General features: G+C 46.3%; 1 protein-coding gene across 10 annotated transcripts in view; it reads left to right on the forward strand.

Annotated features, from left to right (window-relative positions):
- Positions 1-23,316, forward strand: part of LOC139392731 (ATPase plasma membrane Ca2+ transporting 1a) — a 56,975-nt gene that overhangs the window by 17,596 nt on the left and 16,063 nt on the right. For 9 of the 10 annotated variants that reach the window (XM_071140938.1, XM_071140932.1, XM_071140935.1 and 6 more), the window contains exons 3-15: positions 4,187-4,384; positions 5,954-6,211; positions 6,859-6,984; positions 8,973-9,131; positions 11,124-11,156; positions 13,163-13,318; positions 15,369-15,583; positions 17,971-18,213; positions 18,602-18,843; positions 19,596-19,833; positions 20,394-20,573; positions 20,860-20,947; positions 21,066-21,172. In XM_071140938.1, coding sequence (XP_070997039.1) covers positions 4,187-4,384; positions 5,954-6,211; positions 6,859-6,984; positions 8,973-9,131; positions 11,124-11,156; positions 13,163-13,318; positions 15,369-15,583; positions 17,971-18,213; positions 18,602-18,843; positions 19,596-19,833; positions 20,394-20,573; positions 20,860-20,947; positions 21,066-21,172 — 2,243 coding nt within the window. Of the gene's footprint in view, positions 1-4,186; positions 4,385-5,953; positions 6,212-6,858; positions 6,985-8,972; positions 9,132-9,271; positions 9,317-11,123; positions 11,157-13,162; positions 13,319-15,368; positions 15,584-17,970; positions 18,214-18,601; positions 18,844-19,595; positions 19,834-20,393; positions 20,574-20,859; positions 20,948-21,065; positions 21,173-23,316 lie in introns of all 10 variants that reach the window. The other variant, XM_071140941.1, reaches the window with a different exon arrangement.

Raw genomic sequence — 23,316 nt, forward strand, 5'->3', positions numbered from 1 at the left:
GCACAGCCATCCACCTAAGCAGACGCGCGTGCAATTATTGAACTGTGACAATTTTCAGGCTCAGAGAAATGTACATGTCACAATCGATCAGAGCACAGTCAAAACAATCAGAATGTGACAATTGAATTGGGGACATTCTGACATGACACCCTGCCCCTGATAAGCTAGAATAGCTCCACATTGTTTCCTCCACAGCGTGTGCAGTGCAGCAGCTCCACTACTTGGCTGGGTGGCCCAGAGTTTTTAACACATGTATTTCAATCAGCTCATTCACTATTGGCCCAGGAAATGAAGCCGTCATTTAAGATTACTGCCAGCTTGACAATCGAAAGAGGATTGCTAATTAGTTAGTAGGCCATTTCTCCATTCTAAATCCCAGTACTTAAACTAATCTTTTGTCCACTTCCAGCTTTTATTTTGAAAATATGCTTTCTTTGCTGGTTACAGTATTACTAGGGACAGCATTGACATTTTATTTTAAAGGGAGCAGGCCTTCCTATAACCCTTGAATGTCACACTATATTTAGGACAGTACTCAGACCTCCACAAGGCTATTTTCTACACTGTAACCACCATCTTTCTCCTTTTACTAGAGCCAGTAACATAATTCCCAAGGATGTTTCCCACTATTATTTCAGCACTGAACAGACTGTTCTTCTGTCCCTTAACCATATTCTTCTGTTTAAGATGAATTTGAAAAAGCTCTGCTGCTGAGCAACAATATTATTGCCAAACTTAGGGGATGCGTTAATGTAGAGTTGTTTTTCACACAGGAAACAAAATATAAAAAATTTAAGAAATATCTTGTTTTGTAAAACGCAGCTCTGAAATGCTTCTTATTGTCATTTCTGCTCATCTTCATACTCATTTTGTGCTTTCGTTGCGCTTCTCCACTCGGATGAGAAATCTTGGCTCATCGTCAGACCAATCAATTTCCTGCATTCAGGAACGGCCATTCTATCAGCAGACAGCGCTCAGACTGATGTGTAGCTACTTTTTTTGGTGTTCTTTTTCTCTCTCCGTAAAATGTAATATTAACTGGCTACTTTCTTTTATAAACATTTGAAATATGATGGCCATGCATCATTTTTGCAAAAAAGCTAATATACTTGTGCAGCTGCTAGCCAAAATAGCATTGCACTTCAGTTGTCATCTGGTCAAATTGTAGCCATGTTCTGCTGAATGCATCTGTAGTTGCTCACCCCTAATCACTATCGAAGCAAAAAAACACGGACACTTTCAATCTAAAACGCAGGTGAAAAGGTTTAAAATGCAGATTGATGGTCTGCGTTTTGATTTCTGAAAGCTAATGCAATCCCCAAATCTTCTGATTGCCCACTCCTTCTTTCACTATTGTTCAAACTCTTCAGAGTAGACATATTTTGGGTGCTACTACATTTATCTGGTGATAAATCTCGTGGGAGTGCTGCAATACACATCTGCCTGCAGATTGATTTACCTGTTATCTCTGGCTTTAAAGTCCCTTCAGCAGGGCAGTTGATTGATCACTTCTGGGTTTGTCTCTGGTTATTGGTGATTTCATGGTGTCTTGTTTTTGAACCTACCTGTACTTTTTAAGCTGTGTCAGTCTTGCTAGTATCGTTCTCTTTTGAAACCAAGGCTATGTCTGACACAGAATCTCTGGTAGACTTTGCGCAGAATGCTGATGGAACACAAAAGTATGTTTCCTAATTGTTAGGGCAAGATTGTCAAATGAAAACTTTTCTTACTCCTGTCTATTGCTGGGCTTCCCAAACTCGGTCCTGGGCCCCCCGGATGCATGTTTTGGTTTTTGCCATAGCACTACACAGCTAATTACAAATAGTCAAAGCTGGATGATGAGTTGGTTATTTGAATAAGCTGTGTAGTGCTATGGTCCTGTAGGTTTTCACTCCAACCCTAATCTAGTGCACGGTGCACTTGATTCTAATAATTAGCTGGTTGATAAGGTTTGTTAGTTACAGGTTAGTTACAACTGGGGTTGGAGTGAACCTACAGGAGGGTAGCTCTCCAGGAACAGGGTTGGAGAATCCTGGTCTATAGTCTAATACGACTCCATTCCTCCTTATTGTAGCCCTGGACAAGCACACCTGATTCAACTTGTCAAATAATTGTCAAGCGCTAAATGAGTTGAATGAGGTATGTTTGTGCCAGTCTACAACTAAAATGTGGGCTGTTGGGGCTGCTGGAGGACTTTTACTGAACTAGAAGTAGCAGGTTTGTTATAAAGATGGACGCCTGCTAGGGGAAGCTATTCTAGATGTCTCTTCTCTCTGTCTGCGGAGATCATGTAGCCACAGCTGTTTTGCCCAAATCATTTTACCACCTGCACCACGAGTGAAGTCCAGAGGGCTAATTTTAAACCACAGAGTCGGCAGAATAGGACAGTACTTGGAGGGGTTAAGCGGGGACAAGTCGATTATTAAAGAGTTAATGAATAGCTGCGCGGGTGACTGGTGATGGACTAGCTAAGTGATTCCAACTCTAACATGATTTGAACCTTTTGTTTTGTCATACGTCCTCTTGTCTAAATCATTCTCTTGTCACTAATGTTTATTTCACTAATGTGGGGATGGGGGGGTGGAATGATCAAGCTGTAAACGGTGAGTCATCAGCAGCGGCGGCACCTCATCCACACACACGCGGGGGGCGAGAGACTGCATTGCTGCCCCTCGACCCACACTACTTTAACGTGTAAACACACGCAGAAATATACATTTATTACGAGATACAGTTTGACGCACACATAGACAGCAGCTTTAAAACGTCCTTTTTAAAAAATCTGGAAACGATCAGTCAAATGACTAATATCATGGGGTTTACATTATAGGCTAATTGCTGTAAGTAGGCTTTGAGCAGCAGCGCAATATTCTACTCTATTGCTCACTACTTCTTGTTCTGTGGGGTGAATTCCAGCATGCTTTCCACCAGGGGTTTGATGTAATACTGTGAATAGAGTGGTCTTGACATGGCCAAATTGCCCCGTCTCCTGGGCTTGAAACATTACACTGGATGTTGCAGTAGCATGTTCAAAAGTTGATTCTGACAGCTCCTTTAGGCAGAGAATCGTATCTCAGCAGGTGTGCATGCGCCTTCTCCTCCATTCTATCCTTCACTCCTCTCCTCCTCCACCCCACTGCTGCTCTGCAATGCTGACTAATTACCCACTGCTACACGTGATGTCATTGCTCAGTGCTTGAATGCAGACTCTGGGCACTTGCTGACCCTTCTGCTGCTGTTCGGTCTCCATTCATTAGACTGGGAGCCTCATCCTCCCAACTGACTCCCTACAGCCTTCCAGTCTAGTCTCCCACTCTTCATTAGCTTGAGACAGACAGACATGGACTATCTCTCTCTAGTCTCTCTGTTGCGCTCTTAGAGCCTGCTTAAAACCTCCCAATTTATCTCCCAGATCACTTTTGATTAGTCTCTCTTCTCTCTGTCTTTCTCTCTATCTGCCTCCACAGTTCAGTGTGCATAAGTAGAGGTTGAAAAAGCCACATCAAATGTATAAAGGTATTTTGAATCTGACCGCCCTCCTTTTGGCTGTGGAGAGCAGCCATTTGAGTGAGTGGTACGGCAAGCGGAATGCTCTCTGCACACAAATGAATGGGTCTGCAGAGCAGTCGGGCCTTGTCACGTTGAATGTGAGACAATGATCGGGCCTTGCTGTGACTGTCTGAATGTCAAAATGATCACTGCATCTCCAGTTATCAATCATTGACAGGGGAAAGTCACTTGTGTGATTTATCTTAATATCATGACTCCTCGATTTTTATTTTTATATCCTGGAATTCTACCCTTGAAAAATCTGAGACCGAGGCGTCGGTTGACTTGTTATTTTTCAGAAGTAGAACGTGTATTGTCGCCCGGTGGCATTGTTGCTTCAAGAGCCCTGCCACAGAATACGGCTCTCTGACCATTTGGGTTGGTATTCACTGAATCTATTCCGTCTTTCTGATCCTGGCCATTTTCATTTAATTCATTCACCAAATTTCTACATGCATGGTTGTTGATGAGGTTAATGGGACATTGGATATTGCCATTATTTTCCCCCAGACTTGTCGTCTGTGGGTATGGTAATGGTTGTCAAATATATATCTCAATGGTAAACTAAGAAAATGTAGAAACACAAATGTACTGTCTTAATTTAATCTAATTCCATCTATCGCTCTCTTTCCCCCAGGTTTAAGTGGGCAGCCCGCAGACATCGACAAAAGAAAAGAAGTGTTCGGGCAGAACTTAATACCTCCGAAAAAGCCCAAAACATTTCTTCAATTAGTTTGGGAAGCATTGCAAGATGTAACACTGATTATCCTGGAAGTGGCAGCCATAGTTTCATTAGGCCTTTCTTTCTATAGACCTCCAGATGCCGAAAGAGAACGTAAGCAACACCTCTATTTACGTCTTGTACTTGATGCCTAGGCAGTAGTGGAGTTAACTCTGTGGTTGTCTGACCATCCTGTGCTGGCTCAGATGTTTTCTTTTTAAATCGGAGCACTTTGGATCAGCGTGATAGTTTGTAAACCACCTACAGTGACTTCAGAAAGTATTCACACCCTTGACTTTTTCCACATTTTGTTACAAGGTGGGATTCAAATGGATTTAATTATTTATTTATTTGTTAACGATCTGAACAAAAGGTCCCAAACATAACGATTTGTATTCAGGACATGAAGTTAATTTCTTTACCACATTCTTTGCAGTTTTACTATAGTGCCTTATTGCAAACAGGATGCATGTTTTGGACTCTTTTATTCTGTACCAGCTTCCTTCTTTTCACTCTGTCATTAAGGTTAGTATTGTGGAGTACAATGTTGACCAAACCTCAGAAGAAAACTATCACAGCCATTAAACTCTGTAACTGGTTTAAGTCTCCCGAGACTTTGGGCTCCCGAGTGGTGCAGCGGTCTAAGGCACTGCATCTCACTGCAAGAGGTGTCACTGCAGTCCCTGGTTCGAATCTAGGCTGCATCACATCCGGCCGTGATTGGGAGTCCCATAGGGTGGAGCACAATTGGCCCAGCATTGTCCAGGTTTGGCCGGGGTAGGCCATCCTTGTAAATAAGAATTTGTTCTTAACTGACTTGCCTAGTTAAATAAAAATGAAGTCACCATTGGCCTCATGGTGAAAATCCTGAGCGATTTCCTTCCTCTCCGGAAACTGAGTTATGAAGGACGCCTGTATCTTTGTAGTGACTGGGTGTATTGATACACCATCCAAAGTGTAATTAATAACTTCACCATGCTCAAAGTGATATTCAATGTCTGCCTTTTATTTTATTTGTACCCATCTACCAATAGATCTCCTGCTTTGCGAGGCATTGGAAAACCTCCCTGGTCTTTGTGGTTGAATCTGTGTTTGAAATTCACTTCTTGCCTGAGGGATCTTACAATTATCTGTATGTGTGGGGTACAGAGATGAGGTAGTCATTCAAATATCATATTTAACACTATTGCACACAGTGAGTCCATGCAACTTATTATGTGACTTATTAAGCAAATCTTTACTCCTGAACTTATTTAGTCTTTCCATAACAAGGGGTTGAATACTTATTGACTCAAGACAATTCAGATTTTCATTTTGAATTAATTCTAAAATCATATTTCCACTTCGATGTTATGGAGTATTGTGTTTAGGCCAGTGACAATTAAATTCAGGCTCCAACACAACCGAATGTGGATCAAGTCAAGGTGTGTGAATACTTTCTGAAGGCACTGCAGGTGTCCATTGTACTGCACTGTGTACATTTTTATTTGTATGTTGACTTAAATTCACTGCAGAGGGATAGTTTATTTCAAATAAAATCTGTGGACGGCAATGCCGTCTGGGCCTGGTTGTCACCCGTTTACTATTTAATTACCAGCATTTAATGAAATGTGTTCAGATTCAGGTGTCAGTTAGACACCTGGCAGTGTATCCCAGTAACTGTGTACTTTGATCCTTATGCAGACTGTGGGAGCGCAGCTGGAGGGGTGGAGGATGATGGTGAGGCAGAGGCGGGCTGGATCGAAGGCGCCGCCATCCTGCTGTCGGTCGTCTGCGTGGTGCTGGTGACAGCGTTCAACGACTGGAGCAAAGAGAAGCAATTCCGCGGCTTGCAGAGCCGCATCGAACAAGAGCAGAAGTTTGCCGTTGTCCGCGGCGGCCAAGTCATCCAAATCCCCGTGGCTGAGATTGTGGTCGGCGACGTTGCACAAATAAAATACGGTAAGAGGGACCTCTTTCTGCGTCCCAAATGGCACCCTCTTCCCTATATAAGTGCACTACTTTTGACCCGAGCCCCATGGGCCCTGGTCAAAAGTAGTCCACTATGGCCACCTGGGGCGTCACTAGAGACCCGGGTTCGATCCCCAGCTGTGTCACAACCGGCCGTGACTGGGAGTCCCTTAGGGCGGTGCACAATTGGCCCACCATCGTCCGTGTTAGGGGAGAGTTTGGCTGGGGGTGCTTGCTTTGGCCCATCGCGATCTAGCAACTCCTTGTGGCGGGGCAGACGCCTGCAGGCTGACTTCGGTCGTCTGTTGAACTGCGTTTCCTCTGACACATTGGTGCGGCTGGCTTCCGGGTTAAGTGGGCGGTTTTTAAGAAGCGTGGTTTGTCGGGTCATGTTTTGGAGGACGTACAACTCGATCTTTGCCTCCCGAGCCTGTTGGGGAGTTGCAGCGATGAGACAAGATCGAAATTGGGGAGAAAAAATAATAAGTAGTCCACTACATAGGAAATAGGAAGACATTTAGGGCCCAGTTATCTGTTATTGGTGAGGATGAATTTACCAGAGTGTGTAATGTATTCTGTTTTCAGCCACGCGTCTTGTGAATTCATTAAGGAATATTTTTTCTGTTTGTGTCTCCCAGGTGATCTCCTGCCCTCGGATGGTATTCTTATTCAAGGAAATGATCTCAAAATCGATGAGAGCTCCCTCACAGGGGAGTCGGACCACGTCAAGAAAACGCTGGAAAGAGACCCCATGCTGTTGTCAGGTAGCTGTTATATTCTTGTTCTTCTGCCTTGGCTTGTTTTCTTATACTATGAAGCTCATGGTGGTTGTAGATCAGTTTCCCGGCCTAGATTTGACCCCACCCCTAATTGTGGAATAAGCCATTTTTGCAAGTGGAATAGAAGGCCAGGCCCTTGATAGATGTTCTGACTTTGTCATGGAATGGGGTATGCAGGCAGTATCCAGCAATATTCTGAGCTTGAGTCCAGAAGTACTGTCAGGGAATTCTGCGTTTTCCATAAAGATAAAAGATCTTAAGAAATATCTTGCTGTGTTTTGTAAAGGCAGATCTGAAATGCTGCTTATTGAAATCTCTGCTCTGCATCAGACTGGTGTGCTTCAGTTGCACTTCTCCACTTTGATGAGAATGAATTCACCAATGTCAATCAGCAGACAGTGCTCTGACTGATGTGTAGCTACTTTTCTTGGTCTAGCCTACGTTTCTCAGGTAAAATGCTATATTAACTCCAAGAAAAACATTAGGAAATGTAGCTGGCTATATTTTATGATTTAAATATTAGAAATATGATGGCCATGTATTGTTTTTGCAAAAAATATATATCATAATTGTCAACTAATTTACTTATGTGGGTGCTAGTCAAATAGCGTTGCACTTCTGTTATTATCTGATGAAAATGAAGCGATTATTCTGCCGAATATGTTGCACTAATGTATTTTCTGACTATTGACACAATACAACACTGACTTTCAATATAAAACACAGGTGAAATGGTTTAAAACCCATATTTTGTTGGTCTGTTTGAAAATGCATATTTCTGAACTCTAATAAGGACCCCTAATTGTGGACTTGATGGTGTAGGTCCAGGACTACTTGAGCACTGTGAATATATATATATATATATATATATATATATATATATCTCTACCTACCTCTAAACCCTGTTTTATTTTGCCGTCCGAGGGTATTGCTCATCTTGTCCCTAATCCCATTTTATGAAGGCACGTTGATCCTTTAATAAAAGGGCTTTTTATGGTCAGATCCCCAAGGAGGGATTTTAAAAGTGCTTGTTTGCCTCTCCCAGCCCCCTTTGGTCTCACCTCCAAGAGAGTCTGTCTGCCTTTAGTCTGTATCATCACCCCCCCCCCCCCAGTTCAGACCAGCCCCTGCCTAATTAATTAATTAACACTGGCATGGGGAGCTCTTAATGCACTTCTGTCTCAGTTGTAGGCGTTAAACTCTGGAGAAAGCTACTGTTGTGTTGTGGGACTCATGTTTCCATTAATTCACTGAGGCTCACAATTGGCTTTTGATTAAAGGCTGGGAGTGTGCGAATGTGTTTGTGCTATCATCCAAGATGAGTATTTGAGGCTCGACTCTGCTTTTGAAATGTCATTCCAAAACGTGATACACTTTATTACGTTTTGTATGCTCTCCATATTTAGCTGTAAATATAGGCCTACAGTTTCTCCGCTCAGATTTCCTCACAATGACTACAGGCTCCCGAATCCAGACCCAGGACTGGAAACATCCAAAATATTCCTTACTATCAGTAGCAATTTATAGCAGATACATAATGCCGGGAGCAACAGAGCTTGGCAGGGCACACTGCACTGTCCATGTAATTGTAAGGGGGAATGTTGGTGCCTGTAGCATTAGCTGAGTAATAGTCAGGGGAACACCTAGCATTTACACTGTAGCATTAGCTAGGCGCCTGCCTCTTTGGCCCTACCTCTCATCTCTATCTGCAGGCAGGTTCAAACATCATGCTTATCTGTATCCCCCAGGTTTACTCACTTTACCACAGGAATCAGCATCTAGGACTGCAAGCACCCACATTCCCCTCTCTCCATAGAATTGTACTGTAATGGAAAATGTTAGCATAATCCTAGTCTACATGGCTTTAGTTAAGTAATAGTAAGGAAAAGCCCTAGCAGAGATCTTATACAGTGTAAGCATCAGTTGTATGTCTATGGCGGCACTACCTCACCCACCCCCTTTACCCTCTGCAGGCACTCACGTCATGGAGGGCTCCGGCAAAATGCTGGTCACAGCCGTGGGTGAGAACTCTCAAACTGGAATAATCTTCGCTTTACTGGGCGCCTCGGAGGAAGACGACGATGATGAGGAGGAGAAGGAGGCTAAGAAGAAGGAGAAGAAAGAGAAGAAAAGTACGTTGACATTTCAGAGCCCGGCGGAATACATTCATGATTCAGTTCTCTACCCTTGCCTTTTTATCATTTTATTATGCCTTTGCCCATCACAGAGAACGACGTTTTCCTCTCAACAGTCTTTTGTTGAATTTCTATAGATGCAGTTGATGTGCAGAGAAGTGTGAGAAAGCAGAGTCAGACAGGTAGAGAATCAGTGGCCTCTGTCTGGGCTGCACACGGCAGCACCACTAATCACTTACTCACACTGCAGAGCAGACGGCACTGAGCTGACAGAGGAGAGAGGTTTGAACTAGAGCTAAGCTGAGCACAGGTCAGGTCTCAGCTGTGGTGGGACTTATTTTGGGAGAGCTGCTGCTTCAATGGGAATAGTTGGCAAGGCTTTACTTTAGCACTTGTTGCCGTGTTCAATGCTGCTGTGCCTGTGCAGTCGACAGCCTTGTATTGAGTGCTTTCAGCTCACGATGGGATATATGCTGTTAGTGTTTGTTCTACATATAGCCAAGTGCCTTCTGCCATTCTTTGTTCAGCAATTGTAGTTCTATTCAATCAAGGCCGTGTGTGTGTGTACACTACATGACCAAAAGTATGTGGGCACCTGCTGGTCAAACATCTCATTCCAAAATCATGGGCATTAATATGGAGTTGGTCCCCCACTTTGCTGCCATAACAGGCTCCACTCTTCTGAGAAGGCTTTCCACTAGATGGTAGAATCAAAAGGTGTTTGATGGGGGTTGAGGTCAGGGCTCTGTGCAAGCCAGTCATGTTCTTCAATACAGATCTCGACAAACCATTTCTGTTGTGACCTCGCTTTGTGCATGGGGGCATTGTCCTGCTTAAGCAGGAAAGTGCCTTCCCCAAACTGTTGCTACAAAGTTGGAAACGGAATCGTCTAGAATGTCATTGTATGCTGTAGCGTTAAGATTTTCCTTCACATGCACTAAGGGGCCTAGCCCAAACTATGAAAAACAGCCCCAGACCATTATTCCTCCTCCACCAAACTTTACAGTTGGTACGATGCATTGGAGTAGGTAGTGTTCTTCCAGAATCCACCAAACCCAGATTCATCTGTCGGACTACCAGATGATGAAGTGTGACTCGTCACTCCAGAGAATGTGTTTCCACTGCTCCGGAGTCCAATGGCAGTGAAAGCCGTGTGGCTGCACGGCCATGGAAACCAGTTATTGTGTTGACGTTGCTTTCAGAGGCAGTTTGGAACTTGGTAGTGAGTTGCAACCGAGGATAGATGATTTTTACTCGCTTCAGCGGTCCTGTTCTGTGAGCTTGTGTGGCCTACCACTTCGCAACTGAGCCTTTGTTTCTCCTAGACGTTTCCACTTCACAATAACAGCACTTACAGTTGACTGGGGCAGCTCGAGCAGGGTAGAAATTTGAACTGACTTGTTGGAAAGGTGGCATCCTATGACATTGCCACGTTGAAAGTCAATGAGATCTTCAGTACGGCCATTCTACTGCCAATGTTTGTCTATGTATGGAGATTGAATGGAGGTGTGCTCGATTTTATACACCTGCCGGCAGGGGGTGTGGCTGAAATATCCAAATACATTTATTTGTAAGGGGTTTCCACATACTTTTGTGTATGTGTGCATACGTTTCAGGGTTTTGAAACAAGTTAATATACTTTAGTAGGATGTGGATACATTTTCAGGCTTTCGGTGTGTTTGTGTATGATGAAAGTGGCTGGCTGTAGTTCTATTGTGTGTGTGGACTTGTTTGGTATGAGGCGAGGGTGTAAGAATGGCCTATTGGCTGGAGGAGCTGATTTAGAATGTGCGTGTCATAATGCAATCCCAGCATTCATCTGTTTGGCTTCTCATAAAAATGATTGGCGGCTCTCACGGTATCAAATCAAAATGGGAGATTTACATAATTGGAAGTATATATTAAATTGGTCAGAATTGCAGCCGTTTGCAAGTTGCTCCCCAATAAGTGACTGACTCTATTCCTCTGGATTTTACTTTCCATCCACAGAGCAAGATGGAGCAGCTGAAAACCGCAAGAAAGGTGAGTGTAACAGGCCGGAGTGCGTTTTCATTTCCCTTTGACTTGGTTGCACTCTGCTACAGTACCTTGATCTGTTTTGCTCTACATTATTGCCTTCTCCTCAGCCCATTTAACAGTATTGGATTTTAGTTCAACCTTGATCTGTCGCTTAGCCTGGTGTCAGTAGAAGTAGCTTAATCTGTATCGGGTCAGGTTGTTTCCCCATGCTACTCTGTGGCCTTGTGGGTCAGAGTGCGTGTGCCCGTGACTGGTCCATTCATTGTCTAGTCTGGGCCAGTATGTTACCTTCTCTCTCTCGCCCTCTCTCCCTTGCCTCGCCGAGAATTTAGCGGCAGGTGCTGTTGAATTCAGCTATGGAGATTTAGCGAGGAGATTACAGCCCTGTAACAATCTTGGGGAAGAGCATCTTCTTTTTGGCCTTCTCGCTCCCTCTTTCTCTCTCTTATTGATTGAGGACGTAGCTGTCCAATCTGAACCCTTCATTCTATAGTACTCATAGACCTTGTCAGCTGTTCAGCGTCATGCTATTGTACGACCGTGAGACCCAGCTCTCTAAAGTCCATTGAGTCAGCCAGTGTCTACAGAGCGCCAGCTGTGCTGTTAGCTAGCGGAGCCTGTTCATTGAGGTCCTGGCGCTGCTCCTTTGTGCACAGATTCTCTCTTTGCCAGGAGTGAGCAGAATAATCCTTCAGTCTGGGATTACAGGCTGTGTAAATGCAGAACACACCACCTGGGAATATTGTGGCACCCATCCTGCAGATGCTGGCTGTGTGGCTCCTGGCATCAGCAAGGGAGGAGCCTGGGGATAGAATCGATTGGTGATATGTAATGACTATTCAGTCAGTCCAAGGCTGGGAGAGAGACAGACGGTATATAATGACTGTTCAGTCAGTCCAGGGCTGGGAGAGAGACAGACAGTATATGATGACTATTCAGTCAGTCCAGGGCTGGGAGAGAGACAGACAGTATATGATGACTGTTCAGTCAGTCCAGGGCTGGGAGGGAGACAGTGGTAAAGCCGACACAGGTATCCTCCCTTGCAGTGCTAGCCCTGGCAGGGCTAGAGATAATGATTTTATCATTTGGAGAGTTGGGTAAGAGATCAGCCCTGCTGGCCTGCCTAGCCCGCCTGTCCACCGTCAGACCAGGGGCTCAGCGTCTTCTATGTTACTTGGTCAGATGAGTCAAGGTGTCTGCTGACGTTTTCAAACCTGGGAGGGAAGGGGGCTTTAGAGGAATTGACATGGTGTCTGTCTGGCCACTGTCCCAGCGGATTCCACAGATCCCAGGGCTGCTGCTCTCTGAGTGGGAATATGGTAATTAGATTCCTACCAAATTACATTTTGGACCGGACTCAAAATTGCGATGACTTTTACCCCAAGTTCCCTTCCAAAAGCACTCCTCTGTGAATCGAAAGCCAAAGCCTAAAGAAAAGGTTTGCAAAAAATATGGCACCCTGTTAAGTCTCTTTGAAAATGACTCCTTATTGAATCACACTAAAGGACTGGAGAGATGGAACTCATTGATTTTCCAACTTGCTTATCTCAACCCCGCCCCCCTCAACTTCTATGTCCAAAGTTTGTTTGCTTTAACAGTTGTGCAGTGACTTGCTTTTTTAAATGAACATACAACCTGATTACTGTTCATTCTTATGGTCAGTAGGCATGAAGTAAGAAATGTTTTGAAATAGAAAAATGACAATGGGCCATTTGATTGTAAGTTGTACCTGTAAATCCTGTTTCAAAATCTTAGTTTGCGCTTGTTGCCTGCTGAACATGAGCCAGGTAGGCAGAAAGGCAAGGCTACTAGTGCTGGTTTTCCTTCCTAACTGCTAGTTCATTCAACAGCTAATTGGTTGGCAAAACAGTCCAGTTGATTAGAACTAAAACATGAAAACTAGAGGCGTTCTCACACTTGAGGGCTGGTAATTGAAACTGCAGTAGGAGTACCTCCATTCTGAATCAGTCCAACCTTTAAGTCCGTCTCCTCTCTTCTCTCCCCCTCAGCTAAAGCCGCGGACGGAGCCGCCATGGAGATGCAGCCGCTCAACAGCGACGAAGTCGACATCGACGAGAAGAGGAAATCCAACTTGAAGGAGAAGAAGGAGAAGTCCGTTCTCCAGGGGAAGCTAACCAAATTAGCAGTACAAATTGGCAAAGCCGGTCAGTGAACTTCTTTTCTCTCTCTCGCTGTCTCGCTCTCTCTCTCGCTGTCTCGCTCTCTCTCTCGCTGTCTCGCTCTCTCTCTCGCTGTCTCGCTCTCTCTCTCGCTGTCTCGCTCTCTCTCTCTCGCTGTCTCGCTCTCTCTCTCTCGCTGTCTCGCTCTCTCTCTCTCGCTGTCTCGCTCTCTCTCTCGCTGTCTCGCTCTCTCTCTCGCTGTCTCGCTCTCTCTCTCGCTGTCTCGCTCTCTCTCTCGCTGTCTGTCTCGCTGTCTCGCTCGCTGTCGCTGTTGCTCTCTCGCTGTCTCGCTCTCTCTCTCTCTCGCTGTCGCTCTCTCGCTGTCGCTCTCTCTCTGTCGCTCTCTCTCTGTCGCTCTCTCTCTGTCGCTCTCTCTCTCTCGCTGTCTCTCGCTGTCTCTCGCAGTTGCTGTCTCGCAGTCGCTGTCTCGCTCGCTGTCTCACTCGCTCTCGCAGTCGCTGTCTCGCTCGCTCTCTCGCTGTCTCGCTCGCTGTCGCTCTCGCTGTCGCTCTCTCTCTCGCTGTCGCTCTCTCTCTCTCGCTGTCGCTCTCGCTGTCGCTCTCTCTCTCTCGCTGTCGCTCTCTCGCTGTCGCTCTCTCTCTCTCGCTGTCGCTCTCTCTCTCTCGCTGTCGCTCTCTCTCTCGCTGTCGCTCTCTCTCTCGCTGTCGCTCTCTCTCTCGCTGTCGCTCTCTCTCTCGCTGTCGCTCTCTCTCTCGCTGTCGCTCTCTCTCTCGCTGTCGCTCTCTCTCTCGCTGTCGCTCTCTCTCTCGCTGTCGCTCTCTCTCTCGCTGTCGCTCTCTCTCTCGCTGTCTCTCTCGCTGTCTCGCTGTCTCTCTCGCTGTCTCGCTGTCTCTCTCGCTGTCTCGCTGTCTCTCTCGCTGTCTCGCTGTCTCTCTCGCTGTCTCGCTCTCTCTCTCGCTGTCGCTCTCTCTCTCACTGTCGCTCTCTCTCTCTCGCTGTCGCTCTCTCGCTGTCGCTCTCTCTCTCTCGCTGTCGCTCTCGCTCTCTCGCTGTCGCTCTCTCTCTCGCTGTCGCTCTCTCTCTCGCTGTCGCTGTCTCTCTCGCTGTCTCGCTGTCTCTCTCGCTGTCTCGCTCTCTCTCTCGCTGTCTCGCTCTCTCTCTCGCTGTCTCGCTCTCTCTCTCGCTGTCTCGCTCTCTCTCTCGCTGTCTCGCTCTCTCTCTCGCTGTCTCGCTCTCTCTCTCGCTCTCTCTCTCGCTCTCTCTCTCGCTCTCTCTCTCGCTCTCTCTCTCGCTCTCTCTCTCTCTCTCGCTGTCTCGCTCTCTCTCTCGCTGTCTCGCTCGCTCTCTCGCTCGCTCTCTCGCTCGCTCTGTCGCTGTCGCTCTCTCTCTCGCTGTCGCTCTCTCTCTCGCTGTCGCTCTCTCTCTCGCTGTCTCGCTCTCTCTCTCTCGCTGTCTCGCTCGCTGTCTCGCTCTCTCTCTCTCGCTGTCTCGCGCTCTCTCGCTCTCTCTCGCTGTCTCGCTCTCTCTCGCTCTCTCTCGCTGTCTCGCGCTCTCTCTCTCGCTGTCTCGCGCTCTCTCTCTCACTGTCTCGCGTTCTCTCTCTCGCTGTCTCGCTCTCTCTCTCTCTCGCTCCCTCTCTCTCGCCGTCGCCCGCCCTCTCTCTCGCCCTCTCTCTCGCCCTTGCTCGCTCCCCCCCGCTCGCTCCCCCCCGCTCTATCCCCTCTCCCCCGTTGCTCTCTCTCCCCCTGCTCTTTTGCGGTTTTGCTCTCTCTCCCCCCTTTCTCTTGCGGTCGCGCTCTCTGAGGTTCTGGTCAGTACTCTGTAGTCTAGTAGGAAGACCTGGGGTGTATTCATTACCTCTTGCATCGGAAACTGTTTGAGAACCAAACGGAAACTAACAGAACAACTTGGAGGGATGTACCTTAATTTGTCCAATAGAAACTTTAGTTTTGGTTGCAAAACATTTTCCGTTGACAGTAACCGTTTTGGCAACAGAATGGGCGTAATGATTACACTCCTGTTGAATTATATTGTGGATGAAGAGTGATGAGTCTCACTACTGTGTTCTCTCTAGGCCTGGTGATGTCTGCCATCACGGTCATCATCCTGGTGGTGTTGTTTGTGGTGGACACCTTCTGGGTGCAGGGCCTGCCCTGGCACAAGGACTGCACACCCATCTACATCCAGTTCTTCGTCAAGTTCTTCATCATCGGCGTCACCGTGCTGGTGGTGGCCGTCCCCGAGGGTCTTCCCCTGGCTGTCACCATCTCCCTGGCCTACTCCGTCAAAGTAGGTTCCCCTTCAGCCTCAGGGTCTGCGGCAAAAGCACTATACCAGACAATAAGCCATTTTATTGGTTGTAGTTGTCTGAATATGGAGTGTCTGTCAGGGCTGTGAATATATGGAGTAAATATAAAGATTAGCTGGCTACTCACTAGCACGTAGGCTTGTGCTTGAGAGATTTTTTTATGAGACCTGTGTTGGGTTTCTATAATGCCTGTTGTAAGAAGTTAGTCATTATTAGTGGATGTGCATTATGCATGGTTCTTTTATTTATTTATATATATATATTTTACCTTTATTTAACTAGGCAAGACAGTTAAAGAACATATTCTTATTTACAATGACGGACTTGTTCAGGGGCAGAACGACAGATTTGTACCTTGTCATCTCAGGGATTCGATCTTGCAACCCTGTCCTTCTGGTTACATTTGTTACAAAAATGGCATTTTCATAGACATGAAAGCCAGATCAGTGATTATTGCAAAAAAGCAAGTTAAACTATTTGTATTAAATAATTAGTGGGTGTTATGGTTGTGGAAGGCTTATATTTAGCTTAGGTATCATTCAATTATTCCTGACTGTTTAAAATGCACTGTATTGAAGACAAAGCTTATTTAGAGAAAATTTTATTTTTTTTCATCAAAAATCTCATTCCAAAATCATGGGCATTCATATGGAGTTGGTCCCCCCTTTGCTGCTATAACAGCCTCCACTCTTCTGGGAAGGCATTCCACTAGATTTTGGAACATTGCTGCGGGGACTTGCTTCCGTTCAGCCACAAGCGTTAGTGAGGTCTGGCACTGATGTAGGGTGATTAGGCCTGTCTCCCAGTTGGCATTCCAATTCATCCCAAATGTGTTCGATCAGGGCTTTGTGCAGGCCAGTTAAGTTCTTCCACACCGATCTCAACAAACCATTTCTGTATGGACCCCGCTTTGCATGGGGTTGTTGTAATGCTGAAACCGGAAAGGGCCTTCCCCAAACTGTTGGATGCACAGAATCATATCGAATGTCATTGTATGCTGTCACAATAAGATTTCCCTTAACTGGAACTAAGTGGCCTAGCCCGAACCATGAAAAACAGCCCCAGACCATTATTCTTCCTCCACCAAACTTTAAAGTTGGCACTATGTATTCGGGCAGGTAGCGTTCTCCTGGCATTCACCAAACCCAGATTAATCCGTCGGACTGCTAGATGGTGAAGCGTGATTCATCACTCCAGAGAACGCATTTCCACTGCTCCGGAGTCCAATGGCGGCAAGCTTTACACCACTCCAGCCGACGCTTGGCATTGTGCATGGTAATCTTAGGCATGTGTGCGGCTGCTCGGCCATGGAAACCCATTTCATGAAGCTCCCGACTAACCGTTCTTGTGCTGACGTTGCTTCCAGAGGTAGTTTGGAACTTGGTAGTGAGTGTTGCAACCGAGGACAGATGCTTTTTACGCGCTTCAGCACACGGCGCTCCCGTTCTGTGAGCATATGTGGCCTACCACTTCGTGGCTGAGCCGTTGTTTCTCCTAGACGTTTCCACTTCACAATAACAGCACTTACAGTTGACCGGTGAAGCACTAGCAGGGCAGAAATTTGATGAACTGAAAGGTGGCATCCTATGACGGTGCCACGTTGAAAGTCAATGAGCTCTTCAGTAAGGCCATTCTACTGCCAATGTTTGTCTATGGAGATTGCATGGCGGTGTGCTCGATTTTATACACCTGTCAGCAACATTTTGTGGCTGAAATAGCACAATACACAAATTTGAAGGGGTATCAACATACCTTTATATATAGTGTATATCATGACTCACCCATATGTTTGAAAACATACATTTTTTTTAGGCCATATCGCCCAGCTATTGTGGCTGTCCAAGGTTACAATTCATCAGTTAACTTCCTGGTGTAGCTTTTTACCGCGAGCAGTGTGAACAGACCCACTGCCAACGAGCTTTACCTGTTAACTCAAGCTTAATTCGCTTGCATAGTAGGTTAGCCCTCAGTCAGTTAGCCCTTCACTTAGCTAAGACTGTAGCTTTAAGAGGCTAGCCTTCCATGATACATTAAAGCCGGTTGGCTGTGTCATGATCCTTCTAACTGGAGTTGTTGGGCCAACAGGTTGACGAGTAATATCAGTAGTAGACCCTAGCCCTGGAAGACCATTATCCAGCCCACTCACACCACTGTAGACTTAGAAGCTACAGCAGCGTTTGATGCAGAGAGGAGAGGATGCCACTGCAGTACTGTTGAATGGAAAAGCTTAGTTAAACCGTCCCTTTCTATTTTTAGGCTTTTGACCCCCTTCAGCAGCTCATATTTACCTTCTGCAGCTCATATTTAATTCAATGACCTTTTTCATGATGTCTCCCCTTCTCCCTCCCCCCTGTCTTCTTCCTAACAGAAAATGATGAAAGACAACAACCTGGTGCGTCACCTGGACGCCTGTGAGACCATGGGCAACGCTACGGCCATCTGCTCGGACAAGACGGGCACGCTGACCATGAACCGCATGACGGTGGTGCAGGCCTACGTGGCCGACAAGCACTACCGCAACGTGCCTGAGCCCCAGCTCATCCCCGCCTCCATCATGGACATCCTTGTCCTGGGCATCAGCGTCAACAGCGCCTACACCACCAACATTATGGTGAGGGAGGTTGCCTCGAGAAATGGTGTACTGCACAGGCGTGTGTGTGTGCGTGCGCGCTATCGATGTGCAGTCACTGATGGGTTTAGAACAGATGTTGTTGAAGATTAAATGTGGGGTAGGAGTTTTGCTTGTAAATGTCATGTCAGTAACAAATCACTAGTATGAGATGACTGAATGTGCTGTTAATAGTCTCCAACATGACCTGGGTCCTAATCATTAGGCCATGCCGTAGCAAAACATTTTCCAACGGAAGACCAGCTATTTTTCTTGTTGGGCAAGTACAGACGGTACCTCCTCATTGCATCCGTTTGGTACCGGTTTCTTCTGTTTTGTGCCAACTGAACACGACCCTTACGTGCTACTTGGTGTGTCTCTCTGTAACCAGTCTCCGGAGAAGGAAGGTGGTCTGCCGCGCCAGGTGGGCAACAAAACCGAATGTGCCTTGCTGGGCTTCGCTAATGACCTGAAGCGTGACTACCAGGCCATCCGCAACGAGATCCCTGAGGAGAAGCTCTACAAGGTCTACACCTTCAACTCCTGCAGGAAGTCCATGAGCACCGTGCTGAAAAACGCCGACGGGAGCTTCCGTATGTTCAGCAAGGGAGCCTCTGAGATCCTCCTCAAGAAGTAGGTTTGGGTTTCAAGCTAAATCAAGCTGCTCTCAGTATTCGGTGTGGGGTGAATCTTAACTAGTCAGACATTGATATCAATGGTAAACTAAGTGTAAATTGGTGTACGTCTAAGTCCCTGTATGGATTATATGGTCCTGTGGGGCTCAGTTGAAAAGAGCGTTGTGCTAGCAATGCCAAGGTTGTTGGTTCAATTTCCACATGGATCACACACATACTAAAATGTACGCATTCAGTAAGTTAGTTTGGACTACCGGGTCTGCTAAGTGGCATATATACCCAATGATATTCTATACCGATAGTGTACAAGTTATCACCTCATACAAACATGGAACACCTTTGGTTTTGTAGTGGATGGCACACAATTAGTAGAGCACTAAGCACCTCTCATTCAAAGAGCTTAACATGGGTTCTAGGTGGCCAGGCAGGCTTGCAAAGGAATTGTTTTCGGCTTAGGCGCTAAGTAGTTCAAGTGCATCCCACCAAGCCCCTTAACATAGCTTCTTAAAAACAGGCCCGGAGAAATTAGTCTAAGCCTCCCAAATGGCTCTAAACATGGCTCCTTTTTACCCACCTATAGGGTCTGGTCAAATGTAATGCACTATGTAGGGATTAGGGTGCTGTTTGGGACGAAGTCAGAGAAACAGGCTTCCTGCTGTGTGTTATTACATCGCTGGTTCTAACCCATCACACCCGTCTGTTGCTCCCTCTCTCGCCCTGTCCCTCTCTCGCTCTTTCCACCAACACCAGGTGTTCTAAGCTCCTGACGGCGAGCGGCGAGACCAAGGTGTTTCGTCCCCGGGACAGAGAGGACATGGTGAAGAAGGTGATTGAGCCCATGGCCTCAGAGGGCCTGCGCACCATCTGCCTGGCCTACCGCGACTTCCCTGTCTCGGAGGGCGAGCCTGACTGGGACCAGGAGAACGACATCCTCACCAGCCTGACCTGTGTATGTGTGGTGGGCATCGAGGACCCAGTCAGACCCGAGGTCAGTTTATGGACCACAGTCAAACAAAACAAGCAGACTGACATTAGCAAAGATACAGTGGAGTAATCTGATGTATTTACCTACCACACACCCGACATGGCTTCTAGGGCATGAGGCTAGTGAAAAGGAAGCAAGCCTCTGCACACAGTTGTATGCAAATGTCAGAGTTATTGTGTTATTGACATTTCCATTGACCCCGAAGTGTGTTCTTATCAGTATAGATATGTGGCATTCAGAGAGGCCACTGACTAGGAACAACTCTGGGTCCTAGTTAATGGTTAATCTCTGTCAGCCTCACACATGGTCTATCAACAGCTCCTGTTATGGTGAAAGTTAAAGACCCATTGCAACCAGATGGTGTATTGAGGATGACTTGTTCCCTATGGAACAGAAGTGGTTTGCTCGTACAGTGACCTTGCCCCAGACCTGAAGACTTGTGTACACTCCCTGAGCTGAGCCTAGGGTTGAGCTCTTCAAGCTAGGACAGTCCTGCAGCTGTCGGGAAACTCGGATTTCGCAGCCAGTCAGTCACATTAACATCTCTCTCTCTGCCCCTCCAGGTCCCGGACGCAATCAAGAAATGCCAGCGTGCCGGGATCACGGTACGCATGGTAACCGGGGACAACATCAACACGGCCCGCGCCATCGCCACCAAGTGCGGCATCCTGCAGCCCGGAGACGAGTTCCTGTGCATGGAAGGCAAGGAGTTCAACCGACGGATCCGCAACGAGAAGGGAGAGGTGGGTTAAATATATTGTTGTGGCTTTACACCAAAACACAATCAACTAGGTCGTGTTCATTATCACCAAATAATAAAGTCTTATTTTCATTTCCCATTGCAAAAGGTTTGAGACCTTTTTCCATTGCGTGACCTAATGAACACGACCCTGTTTGACATTGTACTTCAGTGTTAATTAACCTAGTAGGGTTAGTTAGCCCTGATGGACTAATGTAATGAGCTAACAACATGGTTGATAGATGAAGAATTGGGATTGTAGGCTAATTAGTCTAATTTTTCCCTTCTAGATTGAACAAGAGCGCATTGATAAGATCTGGCCAAAACTCAGAGTACTTGCACGATCCTCACCCACCGACAAGCACACATTAGTCAAAGGTACTTCGCTTTGCTCTTTCAGGATGAAAATGAAAAATGTCATTTTTACAAGTCACAGTGTCCTGAAATCTGTCATTTGAAATGTGTTATTTGGTAATATGTTTCTCTTTCCCCCCAGGTATCATTGACAGTACGGTCTTAGAACAGAGGCAGGTGGTAGCAGTCACAGGAGACGGCACCAACGACGGGCCCGCCTTGAAGAAAGCTGATGTCGGCTTCGCCATGGTGAGACTCATTTCTCTGCCAGTCCTATCACAAAGTAACATGTTGATACTAGTTGGTTGTAAATGATTGCCGTACTGTATGGAATCTCATACTGCCCAGATAACCGTGAGTCAGATAACGATCATGATGGAACTTTAATCTGCACTTTTATATGGGGAGTCAAAAACGATGTTGGCATTGTAAACTTAATGGATGTAATTTACTGCATGTTTACAAAGCATCACAATGAATGTAATCATGCTTAAAAACGAGAGAAAGATGTGGAACTAAAGTTCAACAAATTTGACTGACTGATAACATCACACTCTGTAGTGACCAATGGCCCCCACATATTTTTTATTTTTTTTTTATTTCACCTTTATTTAACCAGGTAGGCTAGTTGAGAACAAGTTCTCATTTGCAACTGCGACCTGGCCAAGATAAGGCATAGCAGTGTGAACAGACAACACAGAGTTACACATGGAGTAAACAATTAACAAGTCAATAACACAGTAGAAAAAAAGGGGGAGTCTATATACATTGTGTGCAAAAGGCATGAGAAGGTAGGCAAATAATTACAATTATGCAGATTAACACTGGAGTGATAAATGATCAGATGGTTATGTACAGGTAGAGATATTGGTGTGCAAAAGAGCAGAAAAATAAATAAATAAAAACAGTATGGGGATGAGGTAGGTGAAGATGGGTGGGCTATTTACCAATAGACTATGTACAGCTGCAGCGATCGGTTAGCTGCTCAGATAGCAGATGTTTGAAGTTGGTGAGGGAGATAAAAGTCTCCAACTTCAGCGATTTTTGCAATTCGTTCCAATCACAGGCAGCAGAGAACTGGAACGAGAGGCGGCCAAATGAGGTGTTGGCTTTAGGGATGATCAGTGAGATACACCTGCTGGAGCGCGTGCTACGGATGGGTGTTGCCATCGTAACCAGTGAACTGAGATAAGGCGGAGCTTTACCTAGCATGGACTTGTAGATGACCTGGAGCCAGTGGGTCTGGCGACGAATATGTAGCGAGGGCCAGCCGACTAGAGCATACAAGTCGCAGTGGTGGGTGGTATAAGGTGCTTTAGTGACAAAACGGATGGCACTGTGATAAACTGCATCCAGTTTGCTGAGTAGAGTGTTGGAAGCAATTTTGTAGATGACATCGCCGAAGTCGAGGATCGGTAGGATAGTCAGTTTTACTAGGGTAAGTTTGGCGGCGTGAGTGAAGGAGGCTTTGTTGCGGAATAGAAAGCCGACTCTTGATTTGATTTTCGATTGGAGATGTTTGATATGGGTCTGGAAGGAGAGTTTAGAGTCTAGCCAGACACCTAGGTACTTATAGATGTCCACATATTCAAGGTCGGAACCATCCAGGGTGGTGATGCTGGTCAGGCGTGCGGGTGCAGGCAGCGAACGGTTGAAAAGCATGCATTTGGTTTTACTAGCGTTTAAGAGCAGTTGGAGGCCACGGAAGGAGTGCTGTATGGCATTGAAGCTCGTTTGGAGGTTAGATAGCACAGTGTCCAAGGACGGGCCGGAAGTATATAGAATGGTGTCGTCTGCGTAGAGGTGGATCAGGGAATCGCCCGCAGCATGAGAAACATCATTGATATATACAGAGAAAAGAGTCGGCCCGAGAATTGAACCCTGTGGCACCCCCACAGAGACTGCCAGAGGACCGGACAGCATGCCCTCCGATTTGACACACTGAACTCTGTCTGCAAAGTAATTGGTGAACCAGGCAAGGCAGTCATCCGAAAAACCGAGGCTACTGAGTCTGCCAATAAGAATACGGTGATTGACAGAGTCGAAAGCCTTGGCAAGGTCTATGAAGACGGCTGCACAGTACTGTCTTTTATCGATGGCGGTTATGATATCGTTTAGTACCTTGAGCGTGGCTGAGGTACACCCGTGACCGGCTCGGAAACCAGATTGCACAGCGGAGAAGGTACGGTGGGATTCAAGATGGTCAGTGATCTGTTTGTTGACTTGGCTTTCGAAGACCTTAGATAGGCAGGGCAGGATGGATATTGGTCTGTAACAGTTTGGGTCCAGGGTGTCGCCCCCTTTGAAGAGGGGGATGACTGCGGCAGCTTTCCAATCCTTGGGGATCTCAGACGATATGAAAGAGAGGTTGAACAGGCTGGCAATAGGGGTTG

The sequence above is a fragment of the Oncorhynchus clarkii genome, chromosome 33, assembly GCF_045791955.1.
Source record: "Oncorhynchus clarkii lewisi isolate Uvic-CL-2024 chromosome 33, UVic_Ocla_1.0, whole genome shotgun sequence".
NCBI classification, from domain to species: domain Eukaryota; kingdom Metazoa; phylum Chordata; class Actinopteri; order Salmoniformes; family Salmonidae; genus Oncorhynchus; species Oncorhynchus clarkii.